The sequence below is a fragment of the Eptatretus burgeri genome, chromosome 6 (genome assembly GCF_056783735.1).
Source record: "Eptatretus burgeri isolate ZD-2024b chromosome 6, Ebu_testis_v1, whole genome shotgun sequence".
NCBI lineage: Eukaryota > Metazoa > Chordata > Myxini > Myxiniformes > Myxinidae > Eptatretus > Eptatretus burgeri.
The window spans coordinates 109,470,677-109,493,390 of NC_140966.1; the positions used below are offsets into that span (position 1 = coordinate 109,470,677).

General features: G+C 43.0%; 1 protein-coding gene across 2 annotated transcripts in view; it reads left to right on the forward strand.

Annotated features, from left to right (window-relative positions):
- Positions 1-22,714, forward strand: part of MTMR2 (myotubularin related protein 2) — a 68,270-nt gene that overhangs the window by 37,856 nt on the left and 7,700 nt on the right. For both annotated transcript variants that reach the window (XM_085886695.1, XM_085886696.1), the window contains exons 5-7: positions 908-1,003; positions 10,022-10,105; positions 18,000-18,149. In XM_085886695.1, the coding sequence (XP_085742821.1) occupies positions 908-1,003; positions 10,022-10,105; positions 18,000-18,149 (330 nt within the window). The remainder of the gene's footprint in view (positions 1-907; positions 1,004-10,021; positions 10,106-17,999; positions 18,150-22,714) is intronic.

The following is a 22,714-nucleotide window of genomic DNA, read 5'->3' on the forward strand; positions in this document are numbered from 1 at the left end:
AGACAATTTGAACATGAGACACGTTGGCGCAAAGTTCGTTCCGCACATCCTCAGATGACCAAAAAGAACATAGTGTCTTCATTTCATCCAACTTATTTGATCGATGCGTTTTTCGGACCCAACATTCTTACTCCAGGCAATAACGGGTGATGAGTCATGGGTTTATGGGTACGACCCGGAAATGATAGAGCAGAGCTCACGGTGGAAGACACCCACGTCACCGAGAATGAAAAACGCGTGTTATTCAAGATCGCGAGTGAAGGTCATGCTGATTGCATTCTTCGACATGGAAGGAATGGTTCGTTCAGAATTTATTCCCAAAGGTGCTCCTGTTAATGCGCCTTTCCATGTGGAAGTTGTGAAACGTTTGTGAGAGGCTGCCGGATGAAAAAAGACCACAAAAGTGGAAAACTGTGTGGCTCCTCCATCAGGACAACGTGCCCTGCCACATGTCGCTCTCTATCCAACAATTTTTAGTGGCAAAAAGCATTCCTGTCATGCGCTGCCTTATTCGCCCGAATTGGCACCGTGCGACTTCTGGCTGTTCCCCAAATTGAAACAAACGATGAAAGGGAAGCAATTTGATATTATCAGACATCAGATCTAACATGACAGACCTCCTGAAGGCGATTAACAAAGAGGGCTTCCAGAAATGTTTCCAACAGTGGTGTGTGTGTGTGTGTGTGTGTGTGTGTGTGTGTGTGTGTGTGTGTGTGTGTGTGTGTTTGTGTGTTTTGGAGGGGATTAATGATTTCAGTGTTTAATGTTTAATAAAATGATTTTATTCTCACATTCACCAAACCTTTTTTTTAATCACACCTCGTGTACTGTATTCCTGATACAAAAGAGTATTAAACAATGGAAGGAATCAGAAAGACTGAAATTTCCTCTTCCTTTCTACCATCAGGACCTGCGAAACCTCCAATTTGCTTTCAGCGAACAAGAAAGAGGATCTTTCTTTACAACTCTATCTCACTATGCTTTCCCCCTCTCCAATAATCTGGTAAAGTATTCCATACAGGCCTGTTTGTACTTCTTTTGAAGTCGATGCATCGTCTCATTTTGTGCAGTTTGTCCGGTTTCGGTAATCGTCATCTCATTGTCCCATTGTCTTAAAAACAGGTTATTCTCGCATATTGTTTCCTTGTAATATGACAGAGGATGGTGTGATAATGCATGAATGGTGTAGTGGAGGGGAACGGACATGCGTTGAGGGGGATGGGTTGTAGGATCGCACATGGCAGGAGGGGTGTGTCCAGTGTTGTGCAAATGAGCACCATTGGTCAGAGTATAAAGATGTGAAGAGTGAGTTTCCAGCATTACTTGAATATAAAAGTCCTTAACTCTTTGAACCCTGGTGGTTGTTTTACCAACTGCTATTCAAACCTCAATTTACCTGAGCGGCTTCTTTACCAACTGCCATTCAAACCTCCATGTACATGAGCGGCCAGTTTACTGGCTGCTATTCAAACCTCCATTTACCTGAGCAGCTTCTTTACCAACTGCTATTCAAACCTCCATTTACCTGAGCAGCTTCTTTACCAACTGCTATTCAAACCTCCATTTACCTGAGCAGCTTCTTTACCAACTGCTATTCAAACTTCCACATACCTGAGCAGCTTCTTTACCAACTGCTATTCAAACCTCCATATACCTGAGCGGCTTCTTTACCAACTGCTATTCAAACTTCCACGTACCTGAGCAGCTTCTTTACCAACTGCTATTCAAACCTCCATATACCTGAGCGGCCGATTTACCGGCTGCTATTCAAACCTCAATATACACGAGCGGCCGGTTTATCAGCTGCTATTCAAACCTCCATATACTTGAGCCACTGGTTTACCGGCTGCTATTCAAACCTCCATATACACGAGCGGCCAGTTTACCGGCTGCTATTCAAACCTCAAACCGAGCAGCCGTATTTTTCTTCAGGAAGCCCAGGGTGGGGAAGCCGACAGTCCAAGGAGCTCAGGGTCCAAAAGGTTAAACCTCCACCGAGATGATCAACATTTAGTAAAATGGTAAATGTTTAAACTCCTTTGCATTCTCTTTTTAAGAGCATGACTTTTTGGAATAAATTGTGATTTAATTATGCCATTATGAAGTTTGAGTTTGAACACAAAAACACCTACTTCCTTCAGAAGTGGCTTAAGAAGGGTGAGTGCGTAACCCAAACAGCTCGGTACCCTCGGTGAAGATCGGCCAATCCGTTTTCGAGTCTATAAGTGAACCGACATGCTGTATTTGAACATAATTCAAATTTGTATTCCAAAATAAAACTGAACGAGGTGCACTGGACAGAACAGTCAGATGACGTGACACAGGCAACCGCGTGTGTGCGTGCGTCATCGTGACATGTGCATGCATGACTGACGTGTTTCAACTGCAAGCTGCAGATTCAAGATGGTACATTGACTTAATTTAAATATTTGTAAACATTGATGCAATATCACAATTACAAACAGAGTGAAATTACAGCACATACAGAAAGTCTAGACCCCCTTTCAAATTTTTCACCTTTTGTGACCTTGTAACCTGGAATTGAATTCCAATAAATTAGACTTTTCCACCTTATCATATACCACAACCTCCAAGTGAAAAAACAAATTCTACAAATTTCAGAAAATTAATTAAAAGTACGGTTGGATAGGTGTCCACCCCCTGAGTTAATACTTGGTGGAAGCGCCTTCGACAGCAATTGCAGCTGTGAGCCTTTTGGGATAGGTCTCTACCAACTTTGCACACCTTGATTGGGCAGTATTTGCCCATTATTCTGCACAAAACTGTTCAAGCTCAGCCAAGTTGCATGGGGAGAGTTGATGGACAACAATCTTCAAGTCATGCCACAGGCCACTCAAGGACATTTATCCTATTTGTTGCTCAGCCACTCCAGTGTAGCTTTGGGTGTGTGCTTCGGGTCATTGTCACTGAAAAGTGAACATCCATCCCAATTTCAGCTTTCTTGCAGAGGGCAGCAGGTTTTCCTCGAGGATTTTTCTGTATTTCGGTCCACCCATTTTCCCTTCTATCCTGACAAGTGCCCCAGTCCCTGCTGATGAGAAACATCACCATAACATGATGCTGCCACCACCATGCTTCACAGTAGGAGTGATGTTCTTTCGTTGATACCAGACGACCCGTGAACCCGTTGGGTTCCCGTTGTGACAGCGGTTGATGAAGAAAAAAAAAAAAAAAAAAGCTCCAGCGAACTATACCACTGAGGTTGTTTGCATTGATCAAATTCTCCCGAAGAGTACTTGACTGAATTGGGAATTGATTTTTTAGATCCCCGTGGAGGATCTCTAAATCTTACTCATGTTGTTCTTAATCTTCTTATTGTGGACTTTTTTTGTTTCACAGCCTCCAGTTTTCATCGAAACTTCCTGAAACTTGGCACATGTATGTAAAAAATACCCTGCTCAGACAGTAACCATCTCCGATTTTGAAAATTCCTCCAAGAAAAAAGTTATGACGTCAAAATATCTCCGCTAATGGAAATCGCCTAAAAAATTATCTCTGAAACTAGGCAAGCCTTTTGAATTCTGTTTGCGAGAATTGAACAGGGCATTCGCAGAGATGAATTACCGCACATATGATACATCACTATGACGTCATATCAATTTTTATAACGTCATTCCTATTTTTTGTTTCACAACCCAGAGTTTTCATCGGATCTTCGTGAAACTTGCCATGTATATGCAGAAAGCCCACGCGCAGACAGTAACCATCTCCGATTTTGGAAATTCTTCCTAGAAAAAAAGTTGACGTCATATCGCCGCAAATGGAAATCGCCTATACCATTATCTCCGAAACTAGGCAAGCTGTTTGAATTTTGTTTGCGGGAATCAAGCTGGGCATTAGCACAGATAATTTATCGCAAACCTGATGCATCACATTGACGTCATATTCGTTTTTATGACGTCATCATTAAGAGGATGAGGATCTTAGCTCATTTGAGCTTGTTAATAATTTTTTTCGTTGCCCGATTTGAACGAAACTTGATACTGCACACCGCAGGCAAATGCTGAGTAAGGTGGCTCTAATTTTTTTGCGCTATCGTGTACCGTTTTGGCTGTATTTTGGGAACATACATACTGTTACGGATCTGGAAACCATGAGCACTCAACATTCAGGTCCCAAAAGTCAGTTATTCCGGTAAGTATGTGTGAGATAGGTCCCTTTACTTTTTGTCTAGTGGGAGACTCGAAAACGTGCGTTGTGACGTCTTTTAGTTAGGTTATTAGATCCAACCATCCAACAAACCATCAAACAAACCGACAACACCAATGAGCAAGCGCGACCCTAACCCCCTTCCGTGGACTCCAATTATTCACCACCCGAACTCTGCCACGAACCTCTAGTCCCCCACGTGCGACTGGGGATCGGACCAACGACCTTTGTCAGGTGCCGCATCGTGGAGCGCGCCTTCCCTCCGACGACCAGGTACAAGCTGAACTCTGACCATCAGCTCGTCTCACTCATCGGCTGGAGGGTCGAATAAAGCACCTTGGGTTTTCTTTTCATTTGTGTGTGTGTCTGAGTGTGTTGGGCCCGTCTTGTAAGTAGAACTGCATAAGTGTTTTTGTCCATTGTAAATACTTGCATTGAATATTCGCTTTAAGTCTTGCCTCTCTTGTCTTTTATTTACTGTAAATAAATTTATTAGAAATGTTCCCGGTTCGTTTTCGTCCTTTCTTTATTTGGTCCAGCATGGTCTGGGTCTGAGTTCAGACGGGGTTTCATCCCCGGTAATCGGTACATCGTAGCCGGAACGTCCTGGGCAGGCCCGCTCGACTGCATCCGAGCCGGAGTTGGTCGGTGGAAGTTGATAATCTACCGTAGCTGGTAGAGTGATCTGGTTCGGCCCGAAGTTCTGAGGGCGTGGATCCCTGGAAGACAAGATTGCGTGGATACTTAGGTACTTTGGCTCTAGACAACCCTACGCCACGCGATCGAGATATTAGCGACCACGGTCGGTTTTGCGACCCGTGGCTCACGGAATTATCCGGAGCGACGGCCTACAATTCCGAGGAAGTCTGGTGGGAGATGGCGTAACCTCCCCCACCTAGCGGTCATTCTCGCCACGGACCCCCAGCCCACAACAATACATACATACAAGATGAGAGTTTTCGTAATATATTGTTGCGGAAATTGCCCTTAGTGTGTTAATAAATATAGGATTAGCCCAGATCCCCCATTAAATGCATGTTTAGCCAGGTTGTTCGGTAATTGGACGTTACATGTGTGTCGGGAGGTGTAGGAGGCTGTTCATTTGTTCGTGCAGTGGTGGTGTACCGAGGTTCTTCTTCATCGTTCCTCTCACTGGACAATAGGCCCCACCCAGCGCTCTGAGAGGGAGTGGCCGAGAGAAGCGAGCGCCGGAAAGAGAAGGTGGGACTGAGAGCGCCGAGGTGGTGCGATCGGCTGTACAGGGGACGGCTGTGTCTGTTTTGCAATTGGCCTTCGTGAGGAGCGAGCCGAAAGAAAGGCAGGGAAGGGACTGCATGAGGTTTATCTGCCATCTGCTGAGAGAGTAACTGAACCTGAGGGTCGAGGTGGCGATCTGCCGAGGGAGCAACTGAGCCTGAGTGTCGAGTGAGGATTCTGCTGTATAGAAACGACTAGTGGGAGGCTGCAATCTGCTTAGAGAGGAACTGGCTGCTGTGCGAGTCGGCGATCGACTTTATGAGGAGGTCATCGACAGGTTCAACCTGTGTCTAACCACGGAGCCTCTGTCCTTACTCACGACACGGCCCGACACGTCTTGTGGTCCCATTGATCTGCCTGCGGAGCCCAACACCCCAATTTGGCCTAACCTGGTGAACAGGCCAGGCCTGGACTTGTATGCTGGACCTTGTGAAAAGCCAGCTGGAGCATACCATAGATCTTTCGTCTTGGGCCGTCGGCCTCGTGGTGTCTGGACGCGCCGAGGCTGCGTGCGCAAGTGGTGCCGGGAGAAGAAAAAGGATGATGCCGCCACCTTGCCACGCGGCGTGCTCGAGCCGGGTGCTCGAACCCGTTGACCTCGGCTTGTCACGAGCCGCATTCGTGCTTTTGACACTTTTCCTCTCGTCCATGAAGCATCACCAAGTACTCTGTGTCTTGTCTGCATGCTGTCCGTGTCTTGTTTGCATGTTGTCTAAGGTTTATCTCGCTAGGGTTCCCTTCGAAACCCGTAATCCGTAGCTCCCTAGTTAAGAACGGGTTATAGAATAATTATAACATTGTCGTGAATGCTTTGCTTGTGTTGTGTTCCCCGATGTGTCCCCAATAAATCTGGCTGAGTTATATGAGATTTTTCCGCCTTGAATTAATTTGTGCTGCACCGAGGAACGATTCGCTCGATTGGTATATAAAACCAAAATGGTTATGGACTGTGAGACTCCGCTTGGTCTCTGACAAATCCAGTCTGTAACCGGGGTCTGTTTCCCCAGCTGGCAAGGAACAGGTGTATTTTGGTATCGCGATCTGAGGCGCGCAACCCAAGAACTGTGCCGAGCCAGCCGGCGTTATAACCCCGGAGACGGCGGTGCTGTTAAAGGCCCGGTCACACCTTGACGTTTTAGCCAGCGATGGCAACGTATTAAAATGTATGTAAAACGCTGGCTTACGTTGAACTTTTGATGTTTTTTTTTAAAGATTCGGACGTATTCATAGCGACTTGGTCTTATGTATAACGCATTGGTAACTACACAGAACGTTTCGTTGTGTTGTAGATAACTTATACCAACGAATGCTGAACCTGTTGTCGGCCTACACAACCGATGCCCAACGATAGTCTAACTTAGGCATAGCGCATTGCACGCATCGCCGACGATGTCGTGACGTAGCCTATTAAAAGGCTGATTCACAACGATTCGAATCATAACTGCCGTAGAAATGGAAGGGTCAAAATCGCGGTCACACCTTGGCGATCTTGCCAGCGTATGCCGACGTAACAAAGTGTGTCTAAAACGTTGGGGCACGTCGAATACGGTATGGGTAAGTTTGGTATGCGCGAGTAGAACGCTAAATACGCTATTATAAGTCGTAGTAAGTAGAGTACGTCAAGAAATTTTGAACATGTTCAAAATTTTACGACGTACTCGGCGTATGACACACGTTCGCATGCGATGGGGATAAGTTTTACACACGTCCACAAAGGCTACTTATAAGCTACTCATAAGTCGAAACACGTCGCGGTAATGTCTTTTTTACGCGAAACTTATTTCTAACTGATGTTTGACGTGCTTTGAACCAATTCTTTACGTAGCCCCAACACACATCGACGTATGTAGACGTATTCCAATGACGTCTTCCGGTCGACAAAAAAAATAAATGAACGTGTTTCTAGGTTACAACTGCCATATAAAGACGTGTTCCCAGCGGTTTTGGGAATTGGTATATAAAAATGGTGTTCATAAAAGGGAACCCAACAGTGTTTTCGAGTCCTTTTTGAGTCGATGTCCATGTCAGCAGTAACAGTATCAGTATCAGTATTACTATTAGTATTAGTATTAGTATTAGTAGTAGTTTGTTCATGTTGGCAGTAGTAGGTGAGTGTGAGGGGGAGGGTGTGGGTTATGATGGTTCCTCCTTGCGTCCGCGTGTCCACGGGTAGGTTCATAGGCTGCCACTCAACGATTTAAATGGCTGCATCTCCACTATTGAAAGTAGACACTTGCGCTCAACAATTGGATTTTTTTTACACTCAACGACTTTTAAACGGTACCACTCAGCTAGTTTCATTGTTTACAATGAACGATTTAAATTGCTGTCACTCGCCTTTGTTGTTTTTTTTTGTTTTTTTTGACGCTGGGGTTTGGAAATTTGAAACGTTTCTTCTGAACGTGTTAAAACGCTCAAACTCGACTATTTTAAATAGACGCTGCCGATGGACAATTGGAATCATAGCCAAGCTAGACATCGAAGTGTGAACATCCTCGTCATGCTGAAGAAAAGTTTGAAGAATGCTGCAAATAAGTGTCCTGGCCGTGGCCGTGGACACTGACGCAAGGACGATCCATTATACCGACGTCTTTCAGCCTATGAGTAACTTAAAAGTAACGTCTGTCGATGTGTGGCAACGATCGCGTAACGTGCCAACAACACGTTAATCATAGGTAGGAAATAAGTTTCGGGTACTCTAAACACTACCTCGGCGTGTCTCAACTTATGATTAACTTACAAGTAGCATGTGTTGACGTCTGTCAACGATCGCAGACCGTGCATACAACTTGTGGCCAGCGTAGCGGAACGTGTGAGTCATACGCCGGCATACGTCGTGAAATTTCAAGCATGAAAAAATTTGAGGACAACCGAAAAGTACAACGTTTAAAACCAACGTACAACGACGTATGGCAACGTACTACGACGTATGCCAGCGTGCTCTCAATGTTATCAAAACTTACCCATAACGTATTCAACGTGTGCCAGCGTTTTAGAAAAAAAATTCAAAAATCGGCATACGTTGGCTAAAACGTCAAGGTGTGACCGGGCCTTAAGTGACGCCGAATCTTCAACATTTGGCTGTCAAGAGTAGGGTGTGATTGACATCACTCGTCTGAATCCTTAACACTGGAGTCAAGAGTCGGGTGCGAATCCCGCCACCGTCTGAACCTTAACAATATATATATATATATATATATATATATATATATATATATATATATATATATATATATATATATATATATATATATATATATATATATATATATATATATATATATATATATATATATATATACTGTGTTGGGTTTGCGCAAAACGTAACGTTTTGCATTTCGGCCAAAATTTCCATCTTTGTTTCATCAGACCATAAAACCTTTTGCCACATGGCTTCAGAATCTCAGGATTGAGTTTTTGCAAACCTCAAATGGGACTCAAGGTGGACTTTTTTTGAGTAATGGCTTCCTTCTTGCCACCCTCCCGTCCAGGCCAGATGTGTGGAGTGCTTGGAATATTGTCACATGCACACAGTGACCAGTCTTTGCCATAAAGACATGTAGCTCTTTCAAAGCTGGCATTGGTCTCCTGGTGGCGTTTGATCAGTCTCCTCCTTGCTTGGTCATCCAGCTTGGAGGGACTGCCTGATCTCGGCAGGGTCTTGGTGGTACATACGCCTTCCCCTTCTTAATGATTGTCTTGACTGTGCTCCAAGGGATAGTCAAGGCCTTAGAAATACTTTTATACTCATCCCCTGATCTGTGCCTTTCTACAACGTTATCCCAGAGGTCTTTTGAAAGCTTCTTGATGCTCATGGTTGATGGTGCTGCTTAGTGCTCACACAGCGTGTTACTAGGTCCATAACTTGTCAATCCCGCATCGTAGGGAGACGTGTGGGGCCTTGTTTGATTCGGGGGGTTGGGGGGGTGGGAGTGGGAGTCCCGGTTTACCCTGTGGACCCACGTTTTATCCAAATCGAGGGATTCTTAACAATTATACTCTACCTGTAATTGTAGTGTTTCAATTAAACATAAAAGTATTTCAACAACATACATCATTCAACTCCCCATTTTATTGTCTCTCGTGTTTGAGAAAAGTTTTCACACTCGTGCTGCTTTCTCTCTTTCTGAAGCCAATTTCTAGATCGTTTTGCCGTCATCCTGCTTTCGGACACCTCTTCCTATCTCCTATCTGATTGGTTGCCTCGCATAACAACGGCTCCTAAGGATTTCCTCACCATTAAGGAAATCCTGACTTGAGGATTTCCTAATGGCTGTTTATGCAACAGCCCTCAAGGAAATCCTTAGCGAAGGAATCACAGTGTACCTTAAGGGTAATCTTTGTTTAAGGTTGAGGGAATTTTATGCAACCGGTCCATAATCCTATCCAGGTTCCTCCTGACGACTCCATCTTTACTTTTTGCTTACGTGAGTTCCTTCTGATGCAGAGTATTTGGTCCTCCATTTGATTTCAATTTAATTTTTTTTTTAATCCCATTCTGAATTCAATTGAACTTTAAGGTAATGAACACATTGGTTATCCACTGATTTCTCTCTTTGTCATACACTTGTGCCCTTTGTTGTTTTTTTTTTAGCCTCTCTTTGCTTTCCAATTTCGGAGTTCATTCCCAGAAGATGGGTGGAAGGTTCATGATGCAGTTGCTGAATACAGACACATGGTAAGAAGTGATTTCTATCGTTTATGGAGAATCTTTGTTTTCGGAAAGAACGTGTTTTGGTGAAACACAGTTATTTACATGATATGTAACCTGTGAGGGATCTCCCGTTCATGTTTACACCCCAGAGTTTGTGCCCCTACAATGTTCAATTACAATAGGGTGTTAATCTGCTTGGGGTGGTGTGGATTACCAGACACAATTCCTTTTATTTTATGTACTATCGGACCCAAACATTCACGGACCCTGCGTATTCGCGGTTCATAAAATGTGATCTCCTTCTACATTTGCGGCCCTTTGTTTCACGTATTCACAGTTTTTCTGACCTATATTCGCGGCCATGTGCTTCACTTATTCGTGGTTTATCGTGGGTGTATTCACGGTTTTTACTCGGTTCCGAAAGAAGTGACATAAAATGGGGGTCCATGTCCGTCGATCCGTCCGTCCGTCTGTGCACAATCAATCTTTCGATCATTATTCTGCAACCTGTGGTCAGAATGACTTGAAACTCGGAGGGATGATACTTGGGGAGATGCCGCAGAACCTCCCATAATAAAATTTCAGATTTGTCACCAATTGACTTAGTTAATTAGTCTAATCAATTAATCTTCAAAGTCCTAAAACTCCTAGACTATTCATAGTTTTTGCTTCTGGTTTGGTATTATGGTTCTATGGAACAATGTCTACAGCGTGTTTATACCGTAACCACCTCCTGCGGTGTGGTTCCTTGTCAGGGAACATACATTAAGGTGTATCGACATGTATCGCTTCGCTTGATGAGGGATTACCTCCCATTCCCACACCATGCAGCATCATTATTCCCCTATAACTAATGGCAAACTTTTTTTTTTGTTTGCTTAAATAGGGAAACATAAATGTACTATTACCGTGTAAATTTGATACGTAATACAAGCACACATTTACTTCTGCGACTGAGTTTCGTGTGGCTGGCTGTGCGAGGTTTGTTTGAGCCGCTTTCAAGGTTTATCATGCCTCGAAGAAAAGGCCGAGTCAAAAACTTGAAACCATTCAGTAAGAAACGTTCTGAAGCATGTCAAGTTTCCGCCGATGCTCATTCGTATCACGATAATTTTGCTGCAGAGAACACATCTACAACAGTACTTTGTTAACATGATGGAAACGCACCAATGTTGACTGATGACTTGGATCATTACTCCTTTTCACCGATCATTTATACCAATGATGTGGAACTACAAGCAAGTACCAGCGAATGTGCTACTCCAAGTGTTCGTCAGCAATAGAATTCTTCCAAGGTATATGAACTCACTGACTCATGTGACTCGCCGAACGCATGGAGTGGTACGAAACCTACTATCGTAAGGAGATGCACTGACGAAAAATCGGACCAAGTAGGTTCGAACAATGATGTTGTGTGTCTACGAGTCGAAGACCACGACATACAGATTCGTTCCTCCAAATCAAGATTGGCAGCGGAAAATCTGCCGGGAAAAAGATATTCCATTATGTTCTGTGGTGAAATATGGAATATCTGGTGTGACGTTGCGAGATCCCGCATAGTCGTGTGGCATACACAAAATACGAGGCGACGGTAATTGTTTTACAAAACGGCGTGGCATACACAAAAAACGGTAAATACGAGGCGACGGCGACACAAGAATCTCACAAACAAATTTGTCAGGATTTATTATTTTTTGAAATCATGCATCGTGACAAAGCAACTGCATTTCTGTGGCAAAACGAGACCTTTCAAGCTCGCATTGCTAAAACAGCTATCGCTGGTGAAGACGTGACCGATGTGGATGTTTTCTGTGCCGCAGCTTACCTTGGAACTACAATTTATGTATACCAGAAACCTAGCGAGAATGGTGCATGGACATGGAGCAGGTATGGTCCTGAAATACAATTACTGAAGCAATGTCAAATACCCTTGGGCACAAGAGGATATAGTCCATCTGTGTTGCTTGAACGATGAGGTGGATGCTCAGAATTACAAATTGTTTGAACCTGCGAAATCCAGAGTATAATATGTCACTGTTCCAGCTAATGAACGAGCAGTCAGCAGTGGAATGGTTGCTGAACAAGACTTAAGGAGCGTTCTTACACATCCAGAACTTTCTCGAGCTGGATTTTTGAGGACGCTAAATCTGGCCATTGGTCTACAATACTATGTTTGTATCAATATTGATGTTGAAGATGGGCTACTCAACAGTGCTCCTTGCCACCATACAAAAACTTAACTATCGTTCATCAAGTTCAACAGTACGTGACTTACTATGGGTGAGATTCAACGATGAAAAAATTGGAAGAGCGCAACGTACTCTATACTCAAATTATTACCAGCCCGGTATCGATAGGGAGTGGACTCCAATTTTTGCCGTCCGCCGTGAATCCAATTTCCTCTTCGGCCTTCAGCAGCTAAAACGATCCACCGCTCACAAAGAGACACGACGAGGGAACTTGTTCTTGATCATACTACCTGGTACGGCAATATAGCTCACTCACATTATGTAGCCTTCAGTCGAGTGACAAATATGAATGAATGGCCTGCATATTGTAAATCTCAATGCTACGAAAGTCCAATGCAAACTGAAAACAGACAAACTTACTTGGGACATAATTACAGTAGACAAAGATGTCCAAGAAGAGATGAAACGGCTATGCACAGAACGACATCTCGAGCTCTGTTACACACCCATCTATACTCTTCTTGAAAAATGATACCAAGGTGATTTTCCAAAATGCAACGTCCTTTCATGATCATTGGCCCGACATGGTTGCGGATCCGAATCGCTTAGCCGCAGATGTAATAGGTATAGCTGAGAGTCGCCTGTTCGAAAATGAAAATAGTTCCAATTACCATATTGCCAAATGCCAGTTGCTCAGATGTGACCAGTCTGTACAAGTTCCCAACTGTCGACCACCTCATGGCCTTGCCGTGTATATTAGGAACAATATAGCCACACTCGACTCGGATAAGTTCACTTGTAAAGATGGAGACTGGTACAGATTCATGCTAAACATGAATGGTAATTTACTTCAGTGAGCATTCATGTACGTATCTCCTTTAATTTCATGGACCAGATTTAAACCATGTGTCATGAACCTACTAGATACGATGGATAAGAATATCCCGATCCTAGCTATGGCTGATTTCAATAAACTTGCTGCCGCTTTCTGCATTGAATTCCTGTCAGACAAGTATGGTTTGATGCAATTAGTCACGAAACCGACAACTGACAATGACAGCAAATTAGATTTGGTCTTCACCAATATAAGTTTAGCATCAATCAAAACCGGGTTGATTGAGATGTGTTGGACCGATCATAAATTAGTTTGGTCGAGTATCAATCTCTGATTTTCTTACTGCTTTCAGCACTATTGAAACTGCTGTCAAGACTGTTCATAAAAATATTGCTGTCAAGACTGTTCATAAAATATTGCTGTCAAGACTGTTCATACATAACATAATGCTGTCATGACTGTTCAAAAATATTACTTTCAAGACTGTTCATTAAATATTGCTTCCAGCACTTTTCATAAAATATTGTTGTCAAGACTGTTCCCAGGAAGATAATGAGCCTTAATTAGTATGAAGTTCATGAGGACCAATTGATCTTCAAAGTCTTAAAACTCCAAGAGTATTCGTAGTTTTTGCTTTTTGTATGGTATAATGCTTCTATGGAACAATGTCTACACCTTATCGCAGCGTTTTTTTTCCCTGAATTTTTGCCCACGAAGAAAGATGATGAGTCTTGATGAGTATGAAGTTCATTAGGGCTGGAATAAAAACAATGAATGTTCATGAATCTATCCAATGCAGATGAAGTCGGAACTGACCAGGGCCCACGGGCCGTATTTTTCTGACCTGCTTCTGTATTCGCGGCCATGTGTTTCGCTTATTCATGATTTTTCGCACAAGAATTCAGGGTTTTTCTGACCTGCTTCTTTGTTCCCGACCAGGTGCTTGACTTATTTGCGTTTTTTTTTTTTTTTTTTTTTTTTTTCCCCCCACGTATTCACGGTTTTTCTGACCTGCTTATTCGTGGCCATGAGCTTCACTTATTTGCAGGGTTTTTTTCACTTATTCGTGGTTTTTCTGACCTTGCTTCGATATTCGTGGCCATGTGGTTCACTTTTTCGCGGGCGTATTCATGGTTTTTCGCCAGCGTATTCATGTTTTATCTGACCTTCTATATTCGTGGCCATGTGCTTCACTTATTCGTGTTTTTTCGAGGTGTATTCACAGTTTTTCTGACCTGCTTCTGCATTCGTGGCCATTTGTTTCGCGTATTCACGGTTTTTCTGACCTGCTTCGACATTCGCGGCCATATGTTTCGCGTATTCACGGTTTTTCTGAACTGCTTCGACATTCGCGGCCATATGTTTCGCGTATTCACGGTTTTTCTGACCTGCTTCTATATTCGTGGCCATGTGATTCACTTATTCACGGTTTTTCGCGGGCGTATTCATGGTTTTTCTGACCTTTTATATTTGCGGCCATGTGTTTCGCGTATTCACGGTTTTTCTGACCTTTTATATTTGCGGCCATGTGTTTCGCGTATTCACGGTTTTTCTGACCTGCTTCGACATTCGCGGCCATATGTTTCGCGTATTCACGGTTTTTCTGACCTGCTTATTCGTGGCCATGAGCTTCACTTATTTGCAGGGTTTTTTTCACTTATTCGTGGTTTTTCTGACCTTGCTTCGATATTCGTGGCCATGTGGTTCACTTATTCGCGGTTTTTCGCGGGCGTATTCATGGTTTTTCGCCGGCGTATTCATGTTTTATCTGACCTTCTATATTCGTGGCCATGTGCTTCACTTATTCGTGGTTTTTCGCGGTGTATTCACAGTTTTTCTGACCTGCTTCTGCATTCGTGGCCATTTGTTTCGCGTATTCACGGTTTTTCTGACCTGCTTCTATATTTGTGGCCATGTGCTTCACTTATTCGTGGTTTTTCACGCAAGTATTCACGGTTTTTCTGACCTGCTTCGACATTCGCGGCCATATGTTTCGCGTATTCACGGTTTTTCTGACCTGCTTATTCGTGGCCATGAGCTTCACTTATTTGCAGGGTTTTTTCACTTATTCGTGGTTTTTCTGACCTTGCTTCGATATTCGTGGCCATGTGGTTCACTTATTCGCGGTTTTTCGCGGGCGTATTCATGGTTTTTCGCCGGCGTATTCATGTTTTATCTGACCTTCTATATTCGTGGCCATGTGCTTCACTTATTCGTGGTTTTTTGTGGTGTATTCACAGTTTTTCTGACCTGCTTCTGCATTCGTGGCCATTTGTTTCGCGTATTCACGGTTTTTCTGACCTGCTTCTATATTTGTGGCCATGTGCTTCACTTATTCGTGGTTTTTCACGCAAGTATTCACGGTTTTTCTGACCTGCTTTGACATTCGCGGCCATATGTTTCGCGTATTCACGGTTTTTCTGACCTGCTTCGCCATTCGCGGCCATATGTTTCGCGTATTCACGGTTTTTCTGACCTGCTTCTATATTCGTGGCCATGTGCTTCACTTATTCACGGTTTTTCGCGGGCGTATTCACGGTTTTTCTGACCTTTTTATATTCGCGGCCATGTGTTTCGCGTATTCGCGGTTTTTCTGACCTGCTTCTATATTCGTGGCCATGTGGTTCACTTATTCACGGTTTTTCGCGGGCGTATTCACGGTTTTTCTGACCTGCTTCGACATTTGCGGCCATATATTTCGCGTATTCACGGTTTTTCTGACCTGCTTCGACATTCGCGGCCATATGTTTCGCGTATTCACGGTTTTTCTGACCTGCTTATTCGTGGCCATGAGCTTCACTTATTTGCAGGGTTTTTTCACTTATTCGTGGTTTTTCTGACCTTGCTTCGATATTCGTGGCCATGTGGTTCACTTATTCGCGGTTTTTCGCGGGCGTATTCATGGTTTTTCGCCGGCGTATTCATGTTTTATCTGACCTTCTATATTCGTGGCCATGTGCTTCACTTATTCGTGGTTTTTCGTGGTGTATTCACAGTTTTTCTGACCTGCTTCTGCATTCGTGGCCATTTGTTTCGCGTATTCACGGTTTTTCTGACCTGCTTCTATATTTGTGGCCATGTGCTTCACTTATTCGTGGTTTTTCACGCAAGTATTCACGGTTTTTCTGACCTGCTTTGACATTCGCGGCCATATGTTTCGCGTATTCACGGTTTTTCTGACCTGCTTCGCCATTCGCGGCCATATGTTTCGCGTATTCACGGTTTTTCTGACCTGCTTCTATATTCGTGGCCATGTGCTTCACTTATTCACGGTTTTTCGCGGGCGTATTCACGGTTTTTCTGACCTTTTTATATTCGCGGCCATGTGTTTCGCGTATTCGCGGTTTTTCTGACCTGCTTCTATATTCGTGGCCATGTGGTTCACTTATTCACGGTTTTTCGCGGGCGTATTCACGGTTTTTCTGACCTGCTTCGACATTTGCGGCCATATGTTTCGCGTATTCACGGTTTTTCTGACCTGCTTCGACATTCGCGGCCATATGTTTCACGTATTAACGGTTTTTCTGACCTGCTTCTATATTCGTGGCCATGTGCTTCACTTATTCACGGTTTTTCGCGGGCGTATTCATGGTTTTTCTGACCTTTTATATTCGCGGCCATGTGTTTCGCGTATTCACGGTTTTTCTGACCTGCTTCTATATTCGTGGCCATGTGCTTCACTTATTCACGGTTTTTCGCGGGCGTATTCATGGTTTTTCTGACCTTTTATATTCGCGGCCATGTGTTTCGCGTATTCACGGTTTTTCTGACCTGCTTCTATATTCGTGGCCATGTGCTTCACTTATTCGCGGTTTTTTACGCAAGTATTCACGGTTTTTCTGACCTGCTTCGACATTCGCGGCCATATGTTTCGCGTATTCACGGTTTTTCTGACCTGCTTCTATATTCGTGGCCATGTGCTTCACTTATTCGCGGTTTTTCGTGCAAGTTTTCACTGTTTTTCTGACCTGCTTCTATATTCGCCGCCATGTGTTTCGCGTATTCACACCTTTCACAGGCATATTCGTGTTTTTTCTAACATGCTTCTTTGTTCCTGACCATGTGCTTCACTTATTTGCGGGTTTTTTTTTTTTGTGGATTCACGGTTTTTCTGCCCTCCTTCTACATTCGTGGCCATTTGCTTCACTTATTCATGGGTTTTTTTTCACATTTTTGTGGTTTTTCTGCCCTGCTTCTATGTCCGCGGCCATGTGCTTCACTTGCTCATGGGTTTTATTCGTGGGTGTATTCGCAGTTTTTCTGATCTACTTCGATACTCGTGTCCATGCCCTTCACTTATTCATAGTTTTTCGCGGGCGTATTTGTGGTTTTTCTCACCTGCTTCTGCATTCGCGGCCATGTGCATCGCTTATTTGTGGTTTTCCGTTTTTGTGGTTTTCCGTTTTCCGTATTTGTGTTTTTTTTTTTTTTTCTGACCTGCTTCAAAATTTCTGGCCATGTACTTCACGTAGTCCCAGTTTTTCGCCGTCGTCGTCACGGTTTTTGATGGGATTTTTGATTTTTCCCTTATGAATTACGAACTGCTGGGAACCTATCCCCCTTTTCCTCATTGAACCAATGACCTGACATTCATGGACTTGACATTCGCAGAATTTTTCAGGAACGTATCCCCTGCGAGTATTGTAGTCTGACAGTACATCCATGGATTGTAAAATCTCTTGTTATTCCACCTGTTGTGTGTGTGTGTGTGTGTGTGTGTGTGTGTGTGTGTGTGTGTGTGTGTGTGTGTGTGTCAACATTGTCTGTGTTTAATCATTTGTCCTGAGTTTGACAGTTCATTTGAGGAGGACAAAATAGATTTGTACATCATGCAATTATATTGGTGAAAAAAAAAAAGTGAAAGTGAATGCCTAACTTTTATTTCATATTTTAGGGACTTCCGAATGAAGGATGGCGCCTCTCTCGTGTCAATGAACGATACGAGCTCTGCGATTCCTACCCATCCCTCCTAGTTGTCCCGGCAGCAATCACGGATGAGGAACTGCGAAGGGTGGCCAACTTCAGGGCGCGGAACCGCATCCCGGTTTGATACGCGCAACGATCACTCCTCAAAACACTCTCCATCTGTGGTTAAAAAAGTGCTTGTGTGAAAGGGAAATGTGTTAACACAGGGAAGAGAGAGATAGATATGTTGTTGGTTATCTCCATATGTGGGTGTCAGAAGGTGTAATGGAGTCTTCCCAGTATTGAAGTATCCACCTCCGTTTCAGTAAGATGGGTGGGGAGGTCACAATTCATGGACCAAGGTGTGAAGTTTTGTTCCAAGGTCTCTTTCTAGGATCATGACAAAGCCCCGGACAGTGTCCAACTGCAGTTCGTTTGTTCCCAGGAATGTTTTTCAAGATATATGTAAGGGTCTTCTTCTTCTTCTTCTTCTTCTCCTTCTCCTTCTTCTTCTCCTTCTCCTTCTTCTTCTCCATCTTCTTCTCCTTCTTCTTCTCCATCTTCTTCTCCTTCTTCTTCTCCTTCTTCTTCTCCTTCTTCTTCTCTTTTTTCTTCTCCTTCTTCTTCCTCTTCTTCTCCTTCTTCTTCTCCTTCTTCTTCTTCTCCTTTTTCTTCTCCTTCTTCTTCCTCTTCTTCTCCTTCTTCTTCTTCTCCTCCTTCTTCTTCTTCTTCTTCTCCTTCTTCTTCTTCTCCTTCTTCTCCTTCTTCTCCTTCTTCTCCTTCTCCTTCTTCTTCTTCTTCTCCTTCTTCTCCTTCTTCTTCTCCTTCTTCTCCTTCTTCTTCTCCTTCTTCTTCCTCTTCTTCTCCTTCTTCTTCTCCTTCTTCTCCTTCTTCTTCTCCTTCTTCTTCCTCTTCTTCTCCTTCTTCTCCTTCTTCTTCTCCTCCTTCTCCTTCTCCTTCTCCTTCTCCTCCTTCTCCTTCTCCTTCTCCTTCTTCTTCTTCTTCTCCTTCTTCTTCTCCTTCTTCTTCTCCTTCTTCTTCTTCTTCTTCTTCTTCTTCTTCTTCTTCTTCTTCTCCTTCTTCTTCTCCTTCTTCTTCTCCTTCTTCTTCTCCTTCTCCTTCTTCTTCTCCTTCTTCTCCTCCTCCTCCTTTCCCGTTGCTCCAGTGATCACTGGGAGAATTCCGGTTCTCTTCAGATTCCAGGATCTTTTCACGTCGCTTTTGAGATCTTAGTTATTTGGTGATTTTTCTGCGTCGTTTAGGCCAAAATCACTGGAATTAACATCTTAATGAGCAACGCCGCCTTCCCTTTTTTATTATTCCTAAGTTATATGTCTGGTCACAATGGTTTGTTTTCTGTGTTCACGCTCGATGGGATCATCAGGTCGTATGTGAGCGTTACTCCATTGTTATCAATTATCATTTTTGGTTCATGTTTCCATGAGTTTTCTGGGACTGGGATATTGAAGTTTTTGCTCACGTTCCAGTGGATTACTTTACAAACCCGGTTTTCACTCGGTGTGTCCAGTTGTTCTGACATGAGTTTTTTACGTCCCGATTGGAGGTGGCTCGTGCATTGTTTCTGCCCTGTAGAACCCACACTTGTCCAATCGACTCAGTTCTGCCATTTTGTTAAAGCCATCCGTGTAGTGTTCTTGGTGTCGGGCATTAATAATGATTCCTTCTCCATCCCAGTTGAGCTGAACTCTTCTTAGCCATTCCCATGAGCCTTCTTTGTCTATGTCCAATCTGTCCAACTCTTTTTTTTTTTCTTTTTTTTTTTTGGTTACTATCTTCCTGTTCTTTTGTCGTTATTCCACTTGTTGGTGTCTAATCTGTTGATGTTTTTCTTTATATCTTTCTTTCGTCTTTTTGCTATCATTACCTCTGCTACCGAATGTGGAAGGAGGTTATTATGTTTTCACCCATATCTGTCTGTTTGTTGCTTGCAAAATTGAAGATTTTTTCAAGTATATATATCAGTCGATTTTGTTATTCTGTTTGTCTGTTTGTCAATCGCCTGCAGGCCACAATTCTAAACTGATCGTCATGAAACTTCACTGAGTTGTAGAGGTAGTCTCAACTGAGAAGCATATTGATTTTGAGGTCAAAGGTCATTTTGAGGTTTAATTTCTAAAATCGTCATTTTTCATCCCATTGACTTCAAATTTGAACAAGATTTTCATATTGCCTCACTGAATTGGGAAACCAACTATTTGAGGTTAAAAGGTCAACACGTCAAACTTCTAAAATCTATTTGCAACTGAAAAATCATCAATTTACATCCTATTAACTTGAAAGTTAAACGATTTGCAGTGTCTGTCACTGAATTCGGAAAGCAACTATTTTTGAGGTCAAAAGGTCAACTCAAGGTCAAACTTCTAAAATCATCAAATTTCATCTGAAAAATCATCAATTTCTATCCAGTTTACCTGAGAATAAAGCAGCAATTGCATAGTGTATCACTGAATTTGGGAACCAACTATTTTTGAGGCCAAAAGGTCAACTCAAGGTCAAACTTCTAAAATCATCAATTTCCATCTGAAAATAATTGATTTTCATATGATTGACCTGAGCTTTGATTGAGATTGTCAATTTTAATCTTAATGAAATAGACAATTTGATGTGTCCATGGTAACCTTTGGAGAAAGGGGAGGGGGTGGATGTTGCAAGTATGGTGCTCTGCACAACGTCTTTTTTGTTTGTGTGCAGGATATCTCAAAAAGTTGTGGACAATTTGGGTGTGTGAAAAGGATGAACTGATTAGATTTTGGTGAAGATCCGGATCTGATTACGAGAATGTTTTCAGTGATTCTTCACCATCGAGCGATGGGGCCAAAAAAACTATATATCTAGCACGATATCTCAAAACGTTGTGGACGGATTCGGAGGACAATTGGTAGACAGGTTGGGTGTGTGACAAGGATGAAATGATTTGATTTTCATGAAGATCCGGATACGAGAAATTTTTTAAACTTTAAAGCAATTCTTTCCCATTGAGAGATTGGGCTCAGAATGATATACCGCATGATATATCAAAAAGTTATTGGGCCTGATATGTTCGATTGGATCAGGCATTGTGTGGCAGAGGTATGCGATCTACCAAGTGCCCTTCCAGTTGGAGCTGTATTCGTTGCTGTTTCGGTTTCATGCGTGGCATCTTTCATTTTCCTCCATCTTTGGAAATATTTTGAGAGGTGTGTTTTGGGATTCCTTCTCTGGCTTGCTGTCTTCATACAAACTGGATTATGTCATCTGTTGAACTTTTCACATACTCTGACAGATGTCATTCTGTGCACTTGGTTGAGTTCCATTCGGCCGCTACCTCCTTCCTGTCTCGGCAGGTACGTTCTTGGGATGTTCTGATTTTTGTAGAACGTTTTGTGGGTGGTGAGGAGTTTCCTTGTTTTGATATCCAGCTTGTTGATTTATTTTTGTGGCCAGTTTACTATTCTTTTGCTGTATTGCTAGTTGTTTGATGGCTTTGGTTTTGTTTCTCGGGGTGAGACATGTTTTCAGGATCAGCCTCGTTCTCCACAGGTATTCTTTGGAAATGGTTTTGCGCATTTGTTTGTGACATATTTGGTGGCCCTCTTCTACTCAAAGCTAAATGATGCCAGGACCAGGTAAAACAGGATGGGGCGAAAGGCTATCACCCTGGAAGATCCCGTGCCGTATCTTCACACCTGGTATTTCGATGTTTCCTTCCAAGTGTTGCAATATCAATGTGGTGTTCCATAGCTCCATTGCTTTCTCAGTCGGTTTGATTATTTGGAGGTTGATCTTGTACAATTGCATGCATTGTATCATCCATTAATGTGGACTGTTATCTATCCAGGCTGTTGACAATTTGGTATTTCTGGTTTTAGAATTTTCAAGTATGGCTTTGTTTAGTAGTCTGTGATCTACTGTTCCATAACATCCTCTTTTACATCCCTTCTGTTCTTCTTATAGACCTCCTTATTGTGTTCGGTGGTGGTACATAATGGTGTGTGTGTTTGTCGTGCTATTTGTTCAGCAGTTCTGGGTCGATTACATCTAGACTTGCTACATAGAATCGGCATGACCCCATTTAGTGCACCGGGTGTTTTTGAATTTGGTCTGAAAGTGTGTGTTGGTGTTGTGTGTTCTGTATTGTGGGTGTGTGACCCCTTCCACGTACCCTTCCACGTTGTGTGTTTTTCTTTTTTTCAGTTTTCCTCTCATCACAGCCGTTTATGGTTTTTTTTTTTTTTTTTTTTAATATATACAATGTCAAGGCTTGTATAAGAGATAACACACAGAATGTATAACAAGGTGAGCAGGAGACAAGAGGGGCTGGAGAGGGAAGTACAAAATGGTGGGGAATAGACACATGAGATCTGTGAAATGGAGAGGGATGTGATGGGGTACATGGGGTAAACAAGATAGTACAACAGGGACTTTCAGGAAGGAAAGCAGGGAATGTGAAGGAGGTGGGTTTGGAGTGGATTAATGGGGGATAGAAAAAGATCATGGTTTTGGATGGGGGGGAAATAAGAGATGGTGGTGAACAACTATTTTAAAGACGTGGAGGGAAGAGTGGGATGGAAGTGAGTGTGGGAGTTTGTTCGAAAGGCCTGAAAATTGAGGAGTGAAAGAATGAAGGTGAGCAGTGATTCGTGATTTTGGTAGTTTTACCAGAAGGGGGTTGTTGGCGGACCTTGAGCGCCCTGCTGAAATATT